Source organism: Hemibagrus wyckioides, linkage group LG02 (assembly GCF_019097595.1).
Source record: "Hemibagrus wyckioides isolate EC202008001 linkage group LG02, SWU_Hwy_1.0, whole genome shotgun sequence".
Lineage (NCBI taxonomy): Eukaryota > Metazoa > Chordata > Actinopteri > Siluriformes > Bagridae > Hemibagrus > Hemibagrus wyckioides.
This window is the reverse complement of record NC_080711.1, coordinates 13,955,242-13,980,173: the sequence shown is the minus strand read 5'-3', so window position 1 is coordinate 13,980,173 and position 24,932 is coordinate 13,955,242. Positions and strand designations below refer to the sequence as shown.

At 37.7% G+C, this 24,932-nt stretch overlaps 1 protein-coding gene across 3 annotated transcripts; it reads left to right on the top strand.

Annotated features, from left to right (window-relative positions):
* Positions 1-1,550: 1,550 nt before the first annotated feature.
* Positions 1,551-23,825, top strand: LOC131344308 (ras-related protein Rab-37-like). Of its 3 annotated transcripts, XM_058376512.1 has the most exons (10): positions 1,551-2,103; positions 2,473-2,522; positions 2,822-2,932; positions 12,763-12,804; positions 15,088-15,154; positions 15,257-15,372; positions 15,568-15,633; positions 18,958-19,014; positions 21,910-21,986; positions 22,614-23,825. In XM_058376512.1, exons 2-10 carry the CDS (start codon positions 2,481-2,483, stop codon positions 22,720-22,722), a joined length of 687 nt encoding a protein of 228 aa, XP_058232495.1. In that variant the 5' UTR covers positions 1,551-2,103; positions 2,473-2,480; the 3' UTR covers positions 22,723-23,825. The 3 variants fall into 3 exon arrangements, with proteins under 3 accessions (XP_058232495.1, XP_058232477.1, XP_058232486.1); XM_058376494.1 differs by lacking the exon at positions 2,473-2,522 and having other exon boundaries at positions 1,557-2,103; XM_058376503.1 differs by lacking the exon at positions 2,473-2,522 and having other exon boundaries at positions 1,568-2,103; positions 15,320-15,372.
* The last annotated feature ends 1,107 nt before the right edge of the window (positions 23,826-24,932 follow it).

The window sequence follows — 24,932 nt, the reverse complement described above, 5'->3', positions numbered from 1 at the left end:
TTAAAAAAAAAAATCCATTGTAACAAGATCTGCCCACTCAGTTCACAAGCAGTGGGCAGGAAGAAAAAAAAAGGCATATAGACGGAAGTATTAACAAAGCTAGAATACTGGAAACAGATCACATTAACAGTAGTGTCTTAAATCTAGATACTGTAAGAGTTTTTCAGATATCCCTGTTGGGAATCCTTACATGTTAATGTTAAAACATCAGAGCAAAGCAGTAGAACCTTTTTCTTAATGTTAAAGGGTTCGTACACTGATTGTAGATGTGACTGTAAAGGAAACTGAAGTCTTGCTGCAACAAAACAAACAAACTACACTGTCATATAGTGAAGGAGACTCAGTCAGGTGTTGATTGTGGGCGTGTCTCAGTCTACTCGCTAGTTCAGTAGTCAGGACACTGATCAGGGAGTCGGCCATTTTAAGTGCTGTCTATATCTCAACAATCCTTACTGGAAGGTTCCATCCATGCTCCTTACTAAAAATGATTTCCGGAAGACAAACTCAAGTTGATCGTTGTTGTAGCTCTCAAATGATTACTTCCAATACAAAATTTGACGTTCTATATAAACTTTTACGTGTTAAATGATGCGTAAGTATTTTCCATAACGTACTCTAGAATAATGTCAGAATGATATCGGCCCTGTGTGTTGTGGATAAATGCCAGTGGTGATGGTTTCCAGCAGGAGTAGGTAGTCATGCTGCCAGGAACTGAGTCATCAGTGTCCCAGTGTCCCAGTGTGTAGTGAGCCAGGGTCCTGTAGACCAGTGCCCAAACTCCTGTACACGACATACTGATTCACAACCTAGGGAGCTGATTGAGACATGCCCTATGTTTAGTTTTGGATTAATAGGTCTTTCAGCCTGCACTGTTCAAACTCTTGGTCAGAGGGTGGAGACAAACCCCTTAGTAAATGACAGATGACATGAACACACCAACAGCCAAAGCTTTTATAGATCAATAGCTCTGAGGTATCTACTTCCTTTTTTCTCACTGAACTCTTCAGTTAGGTCCTAAATGAAACGTTCACCCTGTGCCACATGAAAATATGTCTATGTTGAAGTACTGGTGATGATGATAGCTAGGTGTTGGAGATTCATGAATGCTGTGAGATGTTAGCGTTTGTGAGCGCTGTGCACCGGCAGAAAGGGTTTCTAAAGGGTTCAAACCGGAAGCTGCACCTGCACTGCATTGCTTCAGATGTGTTAGAGCAGAGAAAAAACTCATATATATATATATATATATATATATATATTTGATAAGCGCCAGGAAGCGCCTTACCGCGACCTGTTGAACACTTTCAGATACATAAAAAGAACAAAGCGGAAGTAACCTGCGGTCTCGCGCGCGGAGCTTTGACACTATGTTCATTTGATGAGGTTGTGTGTATTGTTGAGACACAATATTAAGTAGTATAAGGTGGTACATTGGTACACATATATATATATACATATATATATACATATATATATATATATTTTTTTTTTTTTTTTTTTTTTTTTTTTGCGGTTTCGGGGGAATGTTTGTCGAACCCTTCCTTCTAGCACATGCCCACCTGGAGTGTCTGACTCGCGCCTGTTGCTCGCGCTACTTTTTTTGGCTCTGGCTGGGGTGTGTGTGTGTCCTGTCGCTGATAATGATCTGTGTGCATGCAGATGATGAACACGCCGCTTCCTGCTTTTCCGCGGCACTGCTGGTGATGATGGGGTGGATGGGCGGCGCGGCGGACCGGAGGAGAAGTGCTTGTTGTGCGTTTGCGTTAAAGCTGCCTTTCATTCTCAAGGGAGCGTTCGGGAGTTTGGCATTCTAGTGTTCTCCTGCTCTCATGATCTCCTCTTAATGGCGACTGATCAGTGGCATTCTCACCATGGCATGTGATCGTTGATGGGCGCACTGCATGTTGGCACCTGCATATCGGTCACTGGGGGTCTTTGGGAAGAATACTGAACTGAAGACACGTCTGCATTCTTGCTCAGCTCTTTCTAGTCATTATGTCTACTAAAAAAGCGCCCATGTCGGATAATGAGGTTAAAAACGGAACGTCGAGAAACATGCTGGAACGATGCGCCTCGGTGAATGAATATTTTGACATTTCCTTCAAGGTGTGTACTAATTATTATTATTATTATTATTATTATTATTATTATTGATGTTGTTGTGCTGATTTGAAAGGAGCACACTGTGTTCCTAGTTAGTAGTCAGACTGTTCTTGCACTTTTCTGTGACATTACAATGCACCGATAATTACAGATAGTTTTCATGTAAGATCAGAGAGTTCATCATTTATTTGTTTGTTTGTTTGTTTGTTATAAGCAGCGTACCTTTGAATTAAAAAAAAGTTGCAGTAGTCTGTTTCCTGTTTTGTCTTGTGCTTCAGTGGATCTCACAATTGAACTTTTGTTCCTCTAAGCACTTGGTAAATGTTTACTTAAGATGACATTCCTTAAGATTCACTGTCATCTTGTATTAAGGCATACTGATGCAGAACCTGTGCTGTACTGTAAGGATCTCTGAAGATCAAGTAAGCTACTGATTGTTTGTAGACTTTACAAGTTTAGATCTTGTTCCATTCGCATCATATTCATACAAGCATATGAGGGGAAACGTGAACAAGAACCAATAACATGATCTATACGAGAATGAGAACCTGCATCCATAACAGCAAGGTTCTGAGATTCGCTGATCATCTAGTAGATTTAAACCCCATGACCTTCACAGACAGATGTTGTGCTATGTGTAAGGCTGTATATTGATCTGTAATGTACTTATAAGATAAATGAATGTAGTTCCAACGTTTCTTTCTGGCCATGACACCTGTAGGTGATGCTGCTAGGAGACTCGGCCGTTGGGAAGACCTGCGTCCTGGTGCGCTTTAAAGATGGTGCCTTTCTGGGAGGCAACTTCATTGCCACCGTCGGGATAGACTTTAGGGTAAGAAAGAATTGGTCAAGGCTTGTGTTCTGCTAAACACGTGCGCTACACAAACACACTTCTCTAGCATCTCTGAGCTTGCTGAGTTGGTGCTCTTGAAGAGGTTTCATCAATTTTTTTTTTTTTTTTTTTAAATTCTTATCATCTTGCCTTTATTTTTATTGTGAAACAGAGTAGCTTGGAGAAGAAGAATCAGCTGGTACAGAGAACACAGTATGTCCACCAACTGTCTAACAAACATATTGGATAGACAAACCACTTCAGGCTTCACTCAATAAAAGGAGTGCCTGATGCCCATTCACGTTTCAGTCAGGCTAAATGATTACCAGTGTGCCCCAGAGACCTGATGCTCTCAAGTTTAACAGAAGTGGGTTATTTAAGTGTGTGGCTGCAAGCCTTCTGATGCATTACTGTAGAAAATGGTCACAACGGGTGGGCTTTACTTCTACAACAAATATATAACACATTTCGGCATATTAGGCATTGCAATAAAAATTACCGTAATAATCGTTGCTTCAGACATTTACCTATGCATTTTACCATTGCACATATACACTCACTTGCCATTTTATTAGGTACATCTGCTTATTTATGCAGTTGTTGAATCAGCCAAACATGTAGCAGCAGGACAATGCACAAATATCATGCAGATACAGGTCAAGAGCTTCAGAGAATGTTCATATTAAACATTAAAATGGGGGAAAAGTGTGGCTTTAAACATGGCATGGTTCTTCTGGGGTTTTCAGACAGAAATGTCTCTAGGGTTTTAAAAAATCAAACCTTCAGATGGATGTTGGTCTTCCAACTGAAGACTTGAAAAAGACCTGGTGATTATTATTATTATTATTATTATTATTATTATTATTATTATTATTATTATTATTATTATTACTATTACTATTAGGCTCAGATTGTTGTTGCCTGACAGGAGTGTAACCCAGTTTGGATTTCTGCTGTTGTAGCTCATCCACCTCAAGGTTCAGTGATTTGTGCATGCTGACATGCTTTTCTTTTTACTCACCATTATTAAGCGCTAATATTAATAAGAGTAATTATTTGAGCTTCTGTCTCCTTTCTTGGCGGCTCACACAAATCTGGCTATTTTCATATGACCTCTCATAACAATAAGGCGTTTCCACCCACACAATTGTCACTCGCTCAGTGTTTTTATGTAAAAAATCCCTAAAGATTTCTGAATTCCAGTTACTGAAATATCCAAAATTAGCTCATCTGGCACCAACAACTACACCATAGTTAAAGTCATAACAAAGATCCATTCAGGTGTTTGATGTGAACATGATGTCAGAACAGTCAAAGCTTAGGATTTGGATCAGCGCAGAGTCTCCTTCTGTCTGTGTGCTTTTTCTTTACATTCTCTGGTTTCCTCCCACCTTCGAAAACATGCTGGTATACTGAACTGCCCTTGGTGTGTATAAGTGTGTGTGTGTCTGTGAGTGTGTGTGTGTGGTGCTTATTCAGGAGGTATTCTTGCCTGGATCTCAGCCTCTAGATCCGCCGCAAGCCTGCCCAGGATAAAGTGCTTAAGATCAGTGAAAGTGCAGAATTGTATTCTTATCACAAAGTCATAGTTTATCCAAATAATATATCTTTCTTTTTTTTCTTTTTTTTTTGCTCTGCCTTGCTTAGACAGTATTAACAATAATCATTTACATGTTATTTTGGTTTGCAGCTACTTAGGACAATGTTCTTTGTGTATTCCATGATATATATGAGTTTCATGAGTTGCTTTTGCCTTTGGCTCAAGGACTGGTTTGCATTTTATTCAACAAGGCTTGGCAAGCATGTACAGACTACTCATTAAACATTTTATAAGCACCTAACATCTAATTAAGAACTTAAGTTTCAATATTTAGTATTTTGTGGTATGATGCTGAACCAGTCAGACCAGACCCACTGAACATAATACTGTTTATTCTAATAAATGTGCCAGCCCCAGTACTCTACAAGCCACACTGCTCCTATTACTAAGATTTATTTTGTAGTATTCTAAGTCGAAGAGCCTGTAACATCTTCCAGTTTTAAGGTTTAACACTGTGTTCGCTTCCTATAAATAAGGCAGTGAGGTTTTTCTTCTGCCGCTAGTTGTTGAATGGCAAAGTACACTGGCGCATTGGAACATGGAGATTTATTTTGGGAACACTTCCTCATCCTTGTAGCTGTTGCTCCCGCACTCCCACATGCTGAGTAAGAGAGAGTAGGGCCATCTAAAGGCCAATGTTGGTGGAGAAAAACAGGAACCCATTATAACTAATTGGGAGGTTTGGAGCATGTCTATGGTAAAAGGTTTAAGGCTTTAAAAAAAGATTCTGTTTTACAGTAGAGCAGAATTTTCTTTCATCAACCATAAAAAAGGTCAACTGAATAGTACCATAAAATAAAGGATCACTGAGGTCTGGAATTATTCAGCATTTCATTGTCATGGAAAGAAGAAACCAAAATATATTCCCTGTCCACTTTATTAGGAACACCTGCACAGTTATCCAGTCAGCCAATTATGCAGATACAGTTCAAGAGCTTCGGGTACTGTTCACATTAAACATCAGAATGCAGAGTGTCTACACAGACAACAAAAAACATCAGCTAAGCAGCAGTTCCAGGTCTAAAAATGCCTATGATGTTGGTTACAGTTGTAGATGGGTAAAATTGTTTCCTGGTATTTTTCCAATCTGCAGTCGTCTGGTTTGGGTGAGTCTGTAGCCTCTGCCTCCTGTTGTGAGCTGATGTACATGTAAACCTGGTGTAATCTGTGCTGTGGCCATCCACCTGACATGCTTTACATTCTGAGATGTTGTGCTTTTCTGCTCACCACAGCTGTAAAGAGTGCCCTACTCATCTGAGCTCTCTCATGAAGGCATTTCTGCCTGCAGAACCAACGCTCAGCACTCGGAGTAAACCCTAGAAACTGCTGTGCATGAAAATCACGGATCAAAAGTTTCTGAAACATTCAAACCAACCCAAATGTCATTAACCACCAAGCCATGGTCAAACGGTCAGTTTTGGTTTGATGCTTGTTATGAACATTAACTTGAAGCGCTTGAAGCTCTTTCATGGAACTGCTGCCACGTGATTGGCTGTTTGGATGATCGCATTAATGTGTAAATGTACAAGAATTCCTAATAAATTGAATTTGGAAATAATGAGTGGTTGGCAACAAGTAATGTTTTATATATAGCGAGTAAAAAGCTATATATGTAGATATGTAAATATAGTCATAGTTTCGTCTGAGAAAACTTGACCAATATGAATGGTGAATGAATTAAAATAAAAATAGATGATGTTGCATGAACTGGTCAGTTTGGGAGTCAAGCTGCAACTGTGGCCTGCCAGAGACATTCACAAATACTGCCACTCAATAAGACTGTCACTTAGCTCTCCTCCTCCTCCTCCTCCTCCTCATGTGTCTTCTGCATCTGCTCCTCTTCTATTGTTTAATGGTGAGTTGCAAATAACCACAAACATTTCAGCCAGTTGCATCATGTGTCATGAGATCTTGCATTAAGTGTGGTCTGTTACAGTGGCTTCAACTTGTGTACTTTGCTAACTTAGTTGTTGACCAGCATTTCAGTTATATTCCTACTTTGGCGTCAATACAATTCGTAATTCGGTTCAATTCAGTTTTATTTGTATAGGGCTTTTGACGGTGGACATTGTCTCAATGCAGCTTTACAGAAATAGAAAATGTTTAGAATGATTTTTATATTTATGCCTAATGAGGCAGTGGTGGCAAGGGAAAAACTCCTAGAGTTGATATGAGGAAGAAACCTAGAGAGGAACCAGACTTAAAAGGGAACTCGTCCTCATCTGGGTGACCCTGGAGAATGTGATGATAATATAATGTCCTTTCTATAGCCAAGTGGAGTTGTGTAACCAGGAGCTTTTGAGCAACTAATAAATCAATTATTTATTTACAGATTCAGAAATTACACTGATTTATAACTATACTAGTATTATACTATACTATAACTTGGAACGAGGAATTCAACCATAATCAGAGACGACTGATAAAAATCTGCTGTTTGCTGTTAACAGATGTCTTATAGTGGAATAGGTTTTGGATGTTTATGGGAAAAAGTGCAACAGCACCATCGGTAGAAAAATATCCCGAATGGATTGAAGAGGCTCAGGCTGATTTCTTTCTATCCTAGAGTATAGATTCATGCAGCCAATCAGTGACAGTCATGACAAGTGTTTAAAACGAGTGATCACATCGTTAGTAGTGAACAATGAAATACACTCACTGATGTAATGAAGGCAAACAAGGTGGATTATTTATACCAGGCTCCTTTTAAGGAGGAGAAACTCAAAGTAAATAGACTGAGCAGACGTTGTCCAAACAAAGCATAAATTAATTTATTACAAAAGTACAGATGACAGTATTTCAAGTTTTTTGTTTGTTTATTTGTTTGAAAGCAACTTTTCCATTTTCCAGTAGACCATTACAAACTTATTTCAGATTTTTAGGTGTGTGTGTTCTTATTATGCCATAAATAAGACCTTATCATATTTTGCATTGCTCTCTAATAATTCTTTTGTAGCTCCACTGATTTTATAGATAAACATTTCTCTCCCATCTAGTCCATGTCCAGCTGTCACCATATGGATAATATTCTGGAGGCACTGGTGATTTTCGTATTGCATGGATCACATGTCTCCAAAGCTAATTATGTGCCCCCTTTTCCCCATGGAGTGACAAACAGTTGGACAAACAGACAACAGTTGGATTGGGAAATTTGTGCTATATACACACACAAGTTAGACTTGTTGTCTGTATGTGTGTGATTCAAAGAAAACACTTTGTATATACTGTAACAGTTTTAACAACATGTTTTGACTCAGGCTCACTTGGCAGATCATGAAATCTATCTGTTAAATTCGGTCTGGAAGGTGTGTGTTTTTCTTAGGACTGTGGGTGGATAGATGTAAGCTGATTTAAAAAATAAAAAAAGCAGACCAAAAATATCACTGCATGTCAGACAGAGACAAGCTCATGATTTCTACTAAACTGAGAAGAACACTGACTGTTGCAGAGTTGAGTGTATGGCTGCTGATTGCTATTTTGTGATGCATGTGACTGTATTGCTGCAGCTTGTATAGGTGAGAATCCTAGCACTAGGGAAGGACAGTCATGATTTTGTTAATGTAAGTTACACATTTTATTTTTTTTTAGAAAGTGTATCTCAGTCAGTGAAGTTGCAAAGTTCTGTACTAAACAAAATATTATGTATTATGGGTATAGAATCTAATGCCTGGGTATGTCGCAGTACAATATTGAGTGAACAGAATAGTAAAGAAAAGTGGAACTGCTCTAAAAGAATGAAAGCAGTTGTGCTTCAGAGTTGTCAAGATGTAGGTTGGTGTGGTTTGTGCCAAAAAAACATGTCTGACGAAGCAATGATTCAGTGTATGTGTACCCGTGTGAAGAAACGGATATTTATTTGTCTTAAGTGATAGTTAATTATTCTCAGCTATGTATTTGTCTAATGTTAGCTAAGGCAAACATGCATGTGGACACCTGACCGTCACACCCATATGTAAGAAGCACACAGTTGTATCAGATGTCTTTGTACGCTTTAACATTAACACAGGGACCCCAAACCTGCTCCAGCATGATACTGCCCCTCTGCACAAAGCACATGTATGAAAAGAAGAGTTGTGTGTTATGCTTAGGTGTCCACAAACTCTTACCCATATCATTCAATTTAATTCAGTTTTCTATAGCAAATTATTAAAAGTTTAGATGTTTATCTCTAATAAGCAAACCGGATACAAAGACTGTAATGAAAAACACATGATATCATTATAGTACAATGGCAGTAGGGTATAGGACGATAAAACTCCCTGAGACAACATAAGAAAGAAACCTTGAGAGGAACCAGATCCAAAAGGGAATTTATCCACATCATAGTCTCTGTTGATCAATTTTATTTCATATTAATGAATTCAAAACATTCTTCATTTACCTTTTCTACCTTTACACCCCTGCCAAATGATTACTAATGTGAGATGTGGGAGGGGGCGGAGCTTCCTGTGAGTTATAATAGTTATAGTATAATATAAAAAAAAGTTATTAGTTACAAACACTTATCAATAATTCCAGATTCCAGTGTTGACTGGTTCATATTCTGCTTTTATGTTTTGAAGGAAATAAATAAATGGTGTATTTTGGTATTACTTAATAACATTATGCTGAGACTCTTTTGCAAAATGATTGACAGTTCTGTTTTCTCTAATTACCTCCTTAATTCTGTTTGCCTGCTTTGTTTTCATGACTTCAGACATGATTTGTATCATGTCATACTATTACTTTCTGTTTTATTTCAAATTTAGTCATGGCCATCTGCCAGAGTAGCTCTTCTATGAAGCAAGGATTTCCTTCATCACATGACTTCGTGTTTTTCAGCATGCATTCCCTCAAGTAGTGTTAAATGACTCAAAACCTGAGGAGAACTCTAAACATTTTATTCTCTGGAAATTTCTGTCAGACAGTGCTGTAGGGCCTGCTATGTTTTCGAATCCAAATTTTAGGGAATTATCCATAACCTAGCTGACTTCCTGTTGTCTGTTTTCCTGTCACATCATCATACCTGTGATGCAAATATATCTGGCCAAGTCTGGATGTTCCTGAAGTCTGATTTACATTTCACTCTGCATTCGGTTTCCTAGTTTTCAAGAACTTCCATGTTTTTCATTGTAGCAGATGGAAATGTTTACACACGTTTACTACTCAATATTGTTGTGCTGTACCATCCGGTCATTCTAGCTAGCTAGGGCACATCCTACACCTTATCTACTCTAAATAGTTGTATTTATACCATTATATTAAATCACTAAATGGGCACTATTTTAGCAGTGTTTAAAGTGGTATTGAATGGATTGAAACCACATATAGAAATATTACACAATTTTCTTAAAGAAAAATTGCACAGCAGCATTAGGGTTTGGGGTGAAGGATTAATTCGCAGTCCTACAAATTAATTTGGACGTATCTACTTCGATAACATGGAAAATTACTCTGTGTTGTCACAAATTTCAGTGAATTCATTAAATGATAGCTGTTTTAGCATCAGATCTGTGTTTGTGAGATCAGATTACACTGAGAACTATAACCAAGCTAACAAACAAGCTGCTGTTACATGTGTAAATGTAATAAATTTGGATAGGATTCATCACTTACATCATGTTTGATTAAATGAACATCGGTGGTTAATTGCCTGAAAAGTCATCTTGACATGAAGTGATAGTTAGTTCTTACTTTTTCCTGGAAAACATTATTAGACCTCGGTGTGTCTGTGACTCAGTGCCCAGAGGTTTGGTTGCTGCTGTACATCACCCTGCAAGTGCACACAGAAATCTCATATTTTTACCCTCTAAGTTACTCAGTGTTCCAAAAGGGATTGTTCCAGCTAACTTTAACCTGTGCTTGTTAATATGGTTGTATGCCATTGGGACATGGTGACAATTCTGCCCGATCAATCATGTACAATTTTTAACTCTATCCCTAGGTCCCTATGGTCCCCTAGGTCTCTCTCTCTCGCTCTCTCTGTGTGTGTTTCTCAAGCTAACACAGTAAACACAGATACTGTAGTACTTGGGTCAACTATCTGGTGGAAAACTGCTATAAAATTGTCATATTCATGCCAACCATCTGTAGATCTTACACCGAATAGTGGGAAAAATCCAGTTCTGTGGGTGGAACCACGTTGTTGATGAAGGAAGTCAGAAGAGAATTACTGGTCTTGGATGAGCTGACAGGAAGTCTATAGTTACTTAAATATCCACTTCTCTCAGAATGCACAACACGTTGAAGCTTGACGCCTATGAGCTTATTTCTCCTGCAACATCCAAGTAGCTTGGTGAGAATTCAGCATCATGATTTCATGGATCCAGGCTCCCTTGTGTCAAACGTTCAGACTGGTAGTAGTGCGGTAATGATGTGGAGAAAACAGATTTAAATTGGCAGAGTCTGGGCCTCATGCCAGTTAAGCATCGTTTGAATGCCTCAGTGTTGTTGAGTATTGTTGTTGATTACATGCAATTTACAATTGGGATTTTCACTAGAATTGTTGCAAACGCATTGAAAATTTTGGGTAAACAGAATCTTGAGTTATCTTGTTTCAACCTGGGGTAAATAATTAATCCTGGCTATTCATAATCTGATGGTTCACACTGTACATTTTTAAACCCTGGCTTAATATGCTTCTTTGCTTATTTACAGTTCAACAACCATGACTGGATAAATATATCACACGACTGGTTTAAATAAAGGAGAAAAGGTCTATTATTCTGCACCACCACTTGTTTTATCATCACAGTTTCACAGTTTTCTCATCTTTTTTGTTGTGTAGTTGATCAAGTCTTCATTAATTATCCATCTTCCAGAAATTTTTCAGTGTTATGTGTTTCCCACTGCTACAGCAAACATTTTTTTGATGCCTGGCACTTCCAACCCCTTTTTGTTGGTTTTCATGTGATATGAGTCACATACCGTTAAATTTCTGACTGGGTTTGTGTTGCTAAGCATCTAGCCTTAACATTCTACCACCACAGTGTTTCACTGTGGTAAGCGGTAATGACGCTGCTTGGGAACAGGATTTTATAACCCAAATTACTTCTGAGTGTGAAACGTTTTTCTACCCGGGGTTACAAGAAGGGTTTAGATTGACCATAACCCCGGGGTTAAGCGCAGCAGGAAAAGCCGTAATGGCTACTTGATACTCTGCATGATAACACACCAAGTAATTTGAAGCACTGAACATGACGACGAGTTTAGTGTGTATCAGTGGCGCTTCCCAAGTCACCAGATTTGAATCCAGTGGAACACCTTTGTGAGATAGATGACATGGACTTCACAAGATGTCACAGCCATTAAGACACTAAGGTACTTGGGTCATTTGTTAACAGCAGAATATAGATTACTGGACCTCACTGTTTGGTGGAAAGACACATTGCACAGATTTACATGAACATTTCTGGCATTTTTGCAGATGCCCTCATCCAGAGCGACTCATTTTTTAAAACTGAACAATTGAGGGTTAATGCCCAGCAGTGGCAGCTTGGCGGACCTGGAATTTGAACTCACAACCTTCCGGTCAACACCTTAACCACTAAGCTATCACATCAGATCTACTCTACTTTTCTAACACATTTATACTCCACAGTCTCCATTTTCCCACGTCATCTCTGATGAAACAGATTGTTTTATCCTACCTAAGACAAATCAAAGATGTTGGTTTATATCGTGAGGATTAATGAAGTGTTTTCTCCTTTGGCGAATCTCCATGTTAACAAGCCACCCGTGGTTTTGCCTGTTTTTGATCCTCACCACTAACAGTGTGTCTCAGCTAGAATCTGTCACTTCTAACGCCTATCAGCGTGAAGCATTTCTGTGTTTTTGTCAAGTTCATTGAGCCATTTGGCAGTGACGTGTGAAATGATTTTAATAAGCGTCAAGTTTTCAGGGCAGGAGGTGTAATTTCGAAACATTTCGCTCAGCACATGCTGACCAGACACGTCGTCAGGAAAGGAACAGGCAGGCTGACTGTTATTTTTGATTGCCATCTTTCTCCTCTCCTGGGTAATTAAGTCTAAGCAGAGAGCTGCACTTTGAGGGGCCTACGCTTTGCCTGGAAGTGAATTGGTGTGAGACTCATTTGTGTGTGTGTGTGTGTGTGTGTGTAAATTCCTTACATGACAAACGGTTAAATACCTTTCATCCTTGTGAAAAACATTATATTATGCTTTAGTATTTTTTATTCCATTTTATGGATCTTTATTTAACACTCCTTTTATCATTTTTTTTCCTTCCTCAGAACAAGGTGGTAACTGTGGATAACATGAAAGTCAAGCTGCAGGTAAGCGAGTCTATCATTTGCGTCATTCTACCACATGTCTATCTCATGACATCTGTTGTCTATAATCCAAGGTCGTCATATGCTCATAATCGTGATCATTAACATGCACAATGTAAAGCATTTCACACAGAAGGCAGTTGCCAGGAACTTCAGTGTGATTGTGCAGCATTCGTTCCACAAAGATGAACATTTATGCATGTATTGACGTATAAAATGACGATATTCAGAGTGTCATCTTTCAACATGGGACATTTGTAATAATTCTGTAAACCCTGATGCAAAATATCACATGAAGTGAACACATTTACAGCATTTGGCAGACACCCTTTTCCAGAGCGACTTACATTTTTATCTCATTTTATACTGAGCAACTGATGGTTAAGGGCCCTGATCAGGGGCCCCACAGTGGCAGCTTGGTGGACCTGGGATTCAAACTCACAACCTTCTGAGCAGTAGACCAACGCCTTAACCACTAAGCTACCACATATGTAGATATTATTTATCATGTACCATATTAATCCTATTTCTTGACATTTGTACTAATTTCAAGCATGATGAGTAATCTTGCTCTTTTGGTTGATGGCTCTATTTACTTCTAAAAGCAAAATGATCTGCCTTTCAAACTTTCATACAGTACTTGAAATTGAAGGACAAGTGTCTAGAAATAGGCAATAACCTTATTTTTGGTTAATGTTGTCTTTCTTTTGTTGTGATGGCTAGCTGCTAGAAATATGATAGTAGGGCTAATCATCTCCCAATCATTTTGTAAGGATTTTCTTTACATTAGCACCATTTAATGCCACAGTATATGTCTAAATGTTTGTGGACGTCTGACTGTCATACCCAAGTATGGTTTATGCTCAAACTCTTTGCACAAACTTTGTCTAGAATGTCTTCAGTATCTTTACAGTTTCCCTTTTAAGCTGTTAGAACATGACAATGCTGTTGTGCACAATGCCAGCTCTATTACGACATGGTTTGCCAAGGTTGGAGCAGAAAACTCTCAAGATGAACAGAAACACAGACCAGACTGTGTTCATGGCTTTCTCTCCTGAATGCTGTAAAGTGGATTATTTTTACTTTTGTGAAACCAAAAACACACACAAAAAAAATACATAGAATATGATGAAATAAAAACTCGGATTGCTTGCCTGCTTTCAAGCCCAGACTGTAGATGCACTCAAGCCTAGCCTTGATTGTTGTGTCACCAGTTACACTTTCTCTGAGATTGTGTGTTTGTTGTGTCTTTTTCTGTAATCCTGCTTCTCTCACACACATACATAACATGCCATCAGCAGTGATGGAGAAAATACACTTGAAATCTAATAGTGATTATTAAATATGAATCACTGATATTTTAAAATGCCTCCGATGGACAAAAAATATATATGTAATAGACCATGCAAACATCAACCCATCAAAGTACAAATTACGCACATCGTGATTATGGATTTAAAAGGATTCACAAATGGTGGAAAACGTGTCTGTGGAAAAAAAAATAGTGTGTTCCTGTGTGTAATGTGTATGTGTAATAGGTTTATGTGTATGATGAGACCTGGGGTAATTAGGTTCATAATGGTATAATAATAATTGTGCTGACTTGCTGATGTGTAGTAGAATTTTATAGCCCTCTTATTCGATATGATGAGAGACATAATTAAGAAAATGTAATAATATTAGCAAAATTAAGTTTTATGTGCATCACAGTAAGAGTTTTGTTTGCACTGAGCTTTCTGAAGCAATAGAGATGAATATCTCTGCACACCATTTTCACAACATTTACCACAGTTATTTTTCAGAAGCCCGTCTGAGGAGTCATAGACAGTCTCCTCGCTCTGTATATATTGTGTCTTCTTGTGTCTTCTTATAGCAGCAGCTATGCAGCAAAAATATATTTTATGGGGGAAAAACGCTACTTCCTGCGAGACTACCTTCAGGTTATTAGTGTGAATTGGCTGTTATATAACATCTGCTATTTCTGGCGTAGTTTGAAGGCTGGGTTCACACTTTCAGTCAACCTTTTCTTTCTTCCTGTTCAGAGATGGAATTTATCCAAAATTAGCTGAGTGCATGGAACGGGAGCAGAAACAATTCCTGTTTTTTCTTATTATTAAACTGTTTTTGAAGATCAAAATTAACGATGATGATGATAATAATAATAATAATAATAATAATAATAATAATAATAATTTCAAAGGTGATATGTTACTATATGGACCTATTATTATTATTATTATTATTATTAAATCATTTTATTTATTCATTTGTTGTTCTGTGTTGCAGATTTGGGACACAGCAGGGCAGGAAAGGTTCCGCAGTGTCACTCACGCCTACTATCGAGATGCACAGGGTAACAGCACCTTTTTATCATTTTACTCTTTTGCATAATAATCTCATAATTGTTTTTGAAAAGCCTGCAATGATGTGTGAACATAATGAATTTTTCTTCCAGTAACATGTTTGAGATGCTCGTGCTCAGTTTGTCTTTCTCTCTTTGTCATCTCGCCTCGTTCAGCTCTCCTCCTCCTGTATGACATTACAAGAAAATCATCTTTTGACAATATCAGGGTAAGTGTAGAATTATGCTGCGCAATTTGAGCGAGAATTCATTTTCTCTTCTGAAGCGGCATTTGCTCTCCGTTTCAAATGGCAACGCTTTTTCTTTTTCTCTCTCTTTTTTTTTTCTTTCCTTTTTTTTCTTGATGCAAGGTCTGTCTTCTCACGTCATCTCAATTATTTTCTTCCATCTGTATCACCACGCAGGCCTGGCTGACTGAAATTCATGAGTACGCACAGAAGGATGTGGTCATCATGTTGCTTGGCAACAAGGTAAGTGGAACTTCCTGGGGTGGAGCTAAAGAACTCCACTGAAAGTAAAAATGAATAATGCTCACTTGTATTTGTTTAGGGTTTATGTGATACATATGAAATGTGATTCTGTTGGCATACGTAATAAGATTTGCACTGAATAGAATTTATATAAAAACATTTAATATAAGCAGATCTTGGTATCCACTATCAACTTTTGCCAAATATTAGCAGACTGGTGACAAAGATCATTGACCTTCATTAGACTTATTCAGAAATGAATAACTCGCTAATACAGTAGCCTTTTTTGAGGCTTTGCAGTATAGGCATCTGCTAGTATAAAGAACAACATGTATTAAATGTACAGAAGTTGAAAGTCCTACACACCTAGCTACATGTGATAATAGTCGCTATATTTTAACGAATATCTTCCCAAATATTTTTAATGAGCTCAGTGTCCCAATTACAGTCTCACCTTCTAGCTGATGGTCTCATGTAGCCAGAGCTTCAGACTGACAGAAGTTCTGAACTCCATAGCAGCTTTTATTGACCAAGGAGCGCTCAAAAGGGCATCTGACTGAAAAGTAAAAAGCAGCCAATCACATTTTGCATACATCATTCATTTAAGAAAGTCGTGCAAATTAATGAGTCTAAACCATGAACTTCACATCGTTTTGAAAATCCAGCGTTTAGCTGATCCTTATAAGTGCTCATTGTCATAGTTGTAAACACGACAGTTTCCTTCTTCCATGAGGGAGGTAGAGCGTCACGATGGCTTTGTTTCCAGGAGGAATGTTAAATACGTGACACAGACATCTCCCGGAAATTCTGTAGAATCCAACCAATCAGTTGACGACTATGAAACTCTTTAAGTGTTTCCATTTTTGTGTTGCGTGTGCATCAGATGTTCATGGAAATAACATCTGAGACTATCTAACTGGTTGCGTTTGGATTTTTGAAGTGACTTCTCACATTCTTACTGACAGCTACCATTTGAATTCTTGTTAAATACTACATCAGATTTGGAAAGTGCTTTATTGCCAAGTGTAGTCACACATACACCGACTAGGCATAACATTATGACCACCTGCCTAATATTGGTGTTGGTCCCCCTTTCCCAGCCAAAACAGCCCTGACCCGTCATGCACTGTGTATTCTGAGACCTTTCTGTCAGAAGCAGCATTAACTTCAGCAATTTGAGCAACAGTAGCTCGTCTGTTGGATCGGATCACACGGGCCAGCCTTCGCTTCCCATGTGCCTTGGCAGCCCATGACCCCGTCACTAGTTCACCATTGTTCATTCCTTGGACAACTTTTGATAGATACTGACCACTGCAGACCGGGAACACCCCACAAGAGCTGCAGTTTTGGAGATGCTCTGATCCAGTCGTCTAGCCATCACAATTTGTCCCTTGTCAAACTCTCTCAAATCCTTACGCTTGCCCATTTTTCCTGCTTTCCTCAACTTTGAGGACAAAATGTTCACTTGCTGCCTAATATATTCCACCCACTAACAGGTGCCATGATGAGGAGATAATTAGTGTTATTCACTTCACCTCTCAGTGCTCATAATGTTATGCCTGATCGGTGTAGAAGGAATTCTTTTTTGCTCTGAAAAAAACTGTACACACATTACAGTGAAATATACCTTGTTGATATGACATCGCTTCATACCATTTCATACATCTGTTTTTTTCACCTTTTAATATACATATATATATATATATATATCAAAAAATATATTAAAAGGTGAAAAAAACAGAGATGTATGAAATGGTATGAAGTGATGTGTACAGTACTAAGAGCTCCACACTGAGGCAGTCATCCTCGCCGCCGTCTTGAATAAATCGCTGTTGAATTCTTCATTCTGATTGCTCAAAAGGTGTTGTATAGAAGTATTTTCCGGGACTATACAGTAAAACCAAGCCATTGTTTTTCTGATTCTGGAACAAGAGAAATATATAAGAAAAATATATATCAAGATTATTCTTCATTCAGATAACAAGAAAGCTGTTAAGGCTGTATATGCTCATCTGCACAGTTGTCAGTTCAGCTGTCGAGCAAGACTGACGTCACTCACAAACACGAACACGCCCCATAGTACAGTATACTCCCAGCTCCAACACTCGTGACAGGTTTCTGCATAAGGCAGTGGAAATACAAACGCAACGTGAAATATAAGGCAGAGAAACTGCTATTTACTATTTCAATATGACTTGGTCAGGACATGAGAAATGCAATTACAAACCGACTTTGCTTTTCCATTTGAAATTCAGCAGACCCTATACATTCTTATACATATTCTTGTACATGAATGAAAATACAAACAGAAATGCAAACATTCCTGTAAAGAAAATGCAAATGTGATTTTGCATGTTCGTGTGTGTTCACTCGCACTTTATGCGTCTACTAATAGAAAACGCAGTTTAAGTTTCTTTTGAAATTTGTCCAGAAAATTGTTGAATATATTTTTTAACACAGTAGTGTGCCTGTAAGACAAATGACTGTCTTTGTTATAAAAATCAAAATAAGTCAAAATAAAAATAGTCAAAAATGGAATTATAAAGGGGCAGCATGGTGGCTTAGTGTTTAACACTGTTGCCTCACAGCAAGAAGGTCCTGGGTTTAAATCCCAGGTTCGAACAGTCAGGGGCCTTTCTGTGTGGAGTTTGCATGTTCTCCCTGTGCCTGCGTGGGTTTACTCAGGGTACGCCGGTTTCCAAAAGCATGTACGTTAGATGGACGTTAGTTTACATTACCCTCCCATACTCTTTAAACACACACAGAAACATTTGCAAGCATATAGTGAGATGAATTAGTGAGGCACATGTATGGCTAACGCTCCATAAAAAAAGATAAAAACAATGTGTAATAGTTAATCTGGTAAAATATTCTGTGAGGAAATATGTTCATGTAGATTTTTTGTAACACTTCTGTAACAATCGTTTTCCGCTGTGTAAAAACTTAAAGGAACAAAGTCTTTTCTTGCTAAAATCCAGGGACAAGCTGGATTTTTTTTTCTTATGAAATTTGAGAGATTGTGAGAGCTCTGCTATAGCATGAGTGAAAACAGGAACATTAACAAATGTTGCTAAAGAGGGAAAAAGAGGACATGATCTTGTAATAATTCTGTAATTGTTAGTGTTGGCAAATTGTTGTGGTAGAAGAGGAATAAAGCACCTCTTGGTGTGCTTTTAAGGAGGATAAATAAACTTGCCAACTTCCCATTACCAACATGCATTTAGCTGTTGATTTCTGTCTTTAGTGAAACAGCTATGATCGTGGATTAAAATCCAGGTGGTAACATTGGAGTAATGAGCATCTATTACTGTGTGATTTCTCCAGTCAGACATGGCAGCTGAGCGAGTCATTAAGCCTGAGGATGGACAGAAGCTGGCCAAGGTAAGAAACCTTTACTTCACTTCAAATGTTGAGAAACAAAGCATTTTCATAACTGTGTGAGTGACATGATGTGATGGGGATAAACCAGAGGTATTCAAATTTCCTTAATTATAAATTCTCAAATAAGTAACTAATGTGACTGTAATGTATTTTATGGTTATAATTCTATAAAAGTCGACGCAAGTTGGGTTTTGGTTTTGACCAGCGTCATAGACTCTTAACAGGTCTATTTTAAACTTGACGCTGAGAAAAAAACCTGCTTCTCTCGCCATGTCATATAAATGTCAAGCCATTTTCACTACTAAAACCAGTGAGGAAATTTTTTTAAAAAGAAAAATTTGTTAGTCTGTGGAAAATCTTAAGCTGCATCCCTAATAACACATGATTAACTATAATGCATACTATCACATTGGAATTTTTTTAATAATAGCATTGTCTTCAATGTACACTGCTTGAAACACTTTTTAATCAGAGTATAGCATCAAGTCAATTCAACTCCTGGGATATTGATCTGGTCAGTTAAGTAGCCGAGGGGGTTGTTAATCAGTTTCAGCTGCTTTGGTGTTAATGAGATTAACAACAGGTGCACTAAATGGGCAACAATGAGAGAGATGACCCCCAAAACAGGAATGGTTTTCCAGGTAGAGGCCACTGACATTTTTTCCCTGCTCATCTTTTCGGACTGTTTTTCACTAGGCTAGGGTCAGTGTCACTACTGGTAGTATGAGGCGATACCTGGACCCTACAGAGGTTGCACAGGCAGTCCAACTCCTCCAGGATGGCACATCAAAACGTGCCATTACCAGAAGGTTTGCTGTGTCTCCCAGCACAGTCTCAAGAGCATGGAGGCGATCCCAGGAGACAGGCAGTTACTCTAAGAGAGCTGGTCATATAAATGTCAAGCCATTTTCACTACTAAAACCAGCAAAATTTTTTAACAGGAAAGATCAGTGTCCCTAATAACACACTACACACTATGCACTCTAGCATCTAGTGTATGAATTTTCAGAATGTTACTATCATCTCAGATGGAACTCTCAGGGTTTTTTACTAACCGGAAGAATAAACCATGTCTCATTTAATGACAAATGACATAACGCACGTAATTAGCTTATTAGTAATTAGCGACATCATTAGCTTTAGCAGAATACAGTGAATTTTTATAATGTTGAAAAATAAATCACACAGTGTGAGTTAATTTAAAATATAATAATTTGTAAGATTTATTTCTACCAGAGTGTCAGTGGCCATTTGGAAAAATTTTCTCATCAGTCCAGTGTCAGCGTCTGGTAGCCCCGCCCCTTTTCCTCTACATAAGTAAAGCTGTGAGTGTTAAGTGCATGAAGTGTCCAACATTCCACACTTGTATTTTTTTTTTTTTTTCATTTAAATAGGTGCATCATGTGGTTACTTGAAGTGCACTTCTTGTCTCTCACACTATTTATACTATAACATTTAGTAGAATAGTGCATAAGTATATGATTTTGGCACACTTTAAGCTCAAGTAAATAACTGGCATAAACGCATGCACAAGCTGAAACCGAATATTTGCTACAGAAAAAGGGAACTGATGAAATATAGACACTATGTATATATAGATCGAGTGTTTAGTTTGAGCCACTGTTAAGTGTAAGGGGCTGAATATGGTTCTGTCTGTACACACTTGAGAAACATGAATTTTAAAGGTATAAAGTGTGTGAGAATGGAGGCAGATGTAGAAGGTGCAGGACAAGTGCGAGGGTGTGAGATTGTCTGAAGACAGTAGGTGAGAAGAAGAAGTGAAGAACTGTATGGTTAGTGCTTGGCAAGAAATGTGAAGTACAGATTCAAAAAATTCTATACTTTAGGGTTATTATGTCAGTGTGAATGGACACAGTGTGTTGTAGTTCTCTGTGATGTAGTAGTTTGTGCGATAATTAATAAGTTACATTCACTTCCTGTTACTTAGACTTACTCATAGTTTGCAGAAAGGTTCGAATAAATACTGATAAGCCGGGAACACTCCCATAAAACTAACATACTTAGACATCCCATATTAAGTTCCTGACGGAGTTGATCATTAGCTACTGAACTAAATGCGCTATGTTAGAGCTTTAGTGCCTTCGTGCCTTTTAAAAATCATATTGTACATATAACCTTGAAGTTATAATGGATAACTTTTAGAACTTAGATTTCTGCATGAACTTTCTGATTTCAACTATAATGCATACTATCAAACTTTCATCCAGCCACTAGACAAGAAACATGACGAACTATAATGCATACGATCACATCGTAATGTTTTTGTAATAGTGTTGTCTTCAGTGTATACACCAATCAGCCATAACATGAGCAGTGAGAGGTGAAGTGAATAACACTGATGATCTCCTCATCATGGCTCCTGTTAGTGGGTGGGATATATTAGGCAGCAAGTGATTTTTTTGTCCTCAAAGTTGATGTGTTAGAAGCAGGAAAAATGGGCAAGCGTAAGGATTTGAGCGAGTTTGATGAAGGGCCAAATTGCAGTATGTGTAAATACAGCTATACACATTAGTTTGTACTGGTAGGTTTTAAGATGTTATATACTGTGTATGAGCATTAGAGCACAAAACAGGACACTGATTTTGCTAGATTAATAACTTGGTGTTAAGTGAAATGGGCTTTAATTACTGAGATAACTCTGATATAGATCAACTTAAAACTATGACACAGTTCCAGCATCTCAAAACACAAAAGCAGCACATCATTCATTTTACAATACAAATCAGCTCAAACAGAGCGCAAACAAACAACACTAGTTTTATTACATTTTTTGTTGTGGGGCGAAATCCATGGAGGGAAATACTGGTGTATTGTATGTGTCAACAGACTGTTATTTCTAAAATCAAACCTTGCTTCCTTTTTATTTCAAATAAGGAGTACGGAGTTCCTTTCATGGAGACGAGTGCCAAGACAGGTGTTAATGTGGAGCTTGCTTTCCTCGCCATAGCAAGGTAGGTTCTGTTTTTAAAACTCTGCTGTTTTGCTTGTGATTTCTGGAAGATCTTCCCATATACTCATAAAACAAAACAGTGGCTTTTAAAAATGTATGAACTCCCCATTTCCCAGCCTTCAATTAGAAATCATGTTTCCATCATTTAATGCCATTGAAAAAGTCATTAGATTTGTTGTAGTTATGATTATTGTTATTATTATGATTATTATGATTATTGTGATTATTATTTTTACATTTATTTTTATTGTAATTTAAAATGCTATTTGTAGTATATTTTTATTCTTGATATTAATTATTGATTCTATTTTTTTAATCAAATATGTGGACAGTCGATACTAAATTTCCCCTCATGTACTGTGTAAGGTCGGGTATGTGACAAATAAAATTAGAATTTGATTTAGTAGTAGTAGTCATAATGTTTTTGTAGATGTTGCTATTATTGTTGTTGCTCTTGTTTTAATGTAAAATTCTACCTGTTTTACTGTGAAATTAACATCAATGTTACTAATTTTTAAATAAATTTAGCTCATTTTTCTTCGACACACATGTTGAAATAATATTCTACAAAGGTGATATAGTCACTGGTTCTCAAAAACCACCTTTACTGTCCCTATCTTAAACACAGAGAGCTGAAGCACAGAGCAGCTCAACAGCCTCATGAGCCGAAGTTCCAGATCCATGATTACATCGAGTCCCAGAAACAGAAGTCCAACTGTTGTGGTGCACTCATGTGACGACTTCACCTACTCGTACCGGAGCGAGGGAAGAAGCGGCGAAACAATAAAGAAGAAAGCAACATCAACAACAACTAATCCATGATGAAAAACAGTGATGGTCAGCGATAATGGTGTGAAGAGACATAATGTGTGAGAGAAACACTTATTTGGATGTGTGTGGCATTAAACCTCTCTTGCTTTTGCCATCAGGTGTAGACTTTGTCTGTCTTCGTACTCTGACTGTAATTAAAGGTAATGGAGCTTAATGTGCTGAGGTAGACGGCAGCCGTGTGTGTGGCTTCTCCGAGCTCTCGTCTTGCTGTTTATTTATTTTTCTTATTATTAAATGAAGCAACCTGAACTCATTATTCATTCTATTGTGCGTTTCAGTTTACTTGTGAGGGTCATCTCTCATAATCATGATCTCTTTCATTTCAGTAGTAATGTTGATAGACATGTCCAGCTCTAAGCACATTAACACACTGAAATTGAACCACTAACATTGAAAAATGTTCTAAGCCATATTTTTGTGTTAATGAACTTGTATATAGAAATATGTGGTTTTGGAGTTATACCTTGTTTTTGTGATTGGTGTATCGTGAGACCCGGAGTAAAAAGTATTTCTCTGGAACTTAATTCAAAAAGCAAATCAATGGACTTTCACACCACCTTTATACTTGGCATCTATCTGTGACTTTTTTTGTTGTTGTTGTTGTTTTTTAAAGAGAAAATTCCACAGAGCAGGCAGTTTGGTCATGCTTTTATGATTGTAAAATGCAGTTCACTGTAATCTGTATAAACATCTGGTTTGTATTTCAAGATTTGTGAGGTATTGAAATGATCAACTCTTGCTGTTGAATTGCTTTGTGGAAACTAGACTTGATTACTGATTTATTGCTACTAGTCTTATTTAGTTGTTACTTGTAACTCAGTGACTTTGTTCCTGAGATCACAAAGTGCCAAAACAAATTGCTCTGTATAGAAACTGTACAAATCTCTATTTTGTAATGTAGAGTGTTGTTGCAACGTGTTTAAGTTATGAATGTCGATTTATAAAAGTGGATCGAAGATTAGGGGGTTGGACGAAACTCTTCTGTGCCCATAAAGTTTATTTACTTTTGTGTTGGTGTTTTGCTTTGGGGTTTCTTATCTTATCTTATCTTATCTTATTCTAATTCTATGGGTTATGTTTTGTTATATTTAATAGACAAATGCACAGACAATTATTTGGTAAGTGTTTAAGGTAAGCTCATGTATTAGGAAAACATGTACACTTGAATGTTCATGCAGTTATGTAATCAGTCAGTCAGGTAGCAGTAGCGTAATACATAAAATCATGCAGATACAGGTCAAGAGCTTCAGTTAATGTTGACCTCAGACATCAGAATGTGGGAGAAAAGTGATCTCAATGACTGTGAGCGTGACTTGGTTCCAAACTTACTAGTTTGAGTATTTCAGAAACCACTGATCTCCTGGGATTGAACAGTCTATCAAATTTGACAGACGTTCTGTTGGTGAAAGTGAAGCACCCTTTACAACAGCGTTCAGCAGAAAAGCATCTCAGAATGACTAGAACAGGAACGTGAGGCTATAATTCAATTCAGTTTGTTTGGTTTAGCACTTTTAACAAACATCATCTTAAAGCAGCTTTACAGAACATCAGAGATATAGTACAAAAAGTTCAAGATTAATATTAGATTTTTGTTTCATTTTATTTGTATTAATCCCTAATGAGCAAGCCTGAGGCGACTTTGGCAAGGAAAAAAAACTCCCTTGGATGTTAAGAGGAAGAAACCTTGAGAAAAACCAGACTCATAAGGGAACCCATCCTCATCTGGGTGACACCGGAGAGTGTGATTATGAATAATGTCGCTATAATGGGCAAAGGTTCACACAAACTGGACAGTTAAAGATTAGAAAAGACCACTGCTTTTCATTTTAATCAAATATACCAACCAATATGGAGGCTAATGTCTGTGGCTGAGTGTCATATAATAGTAATCGTATAACCTTAAAAACCATTACGGTTAAACATAAACATTAAATATGTATTGTGCATAAAACACAACATTTGAATGATTTATGTGAGGATCGATTCTCAGGAGTGATTTTCTCATCCGTATTGAACAGACACGCTCGCCCTCCAATGGCCAGGAACAAGAAATACAACTTCCAAGTTGTACAAGGACACGCATATAAAATACTTAACATATGACTTAGAATAGTAT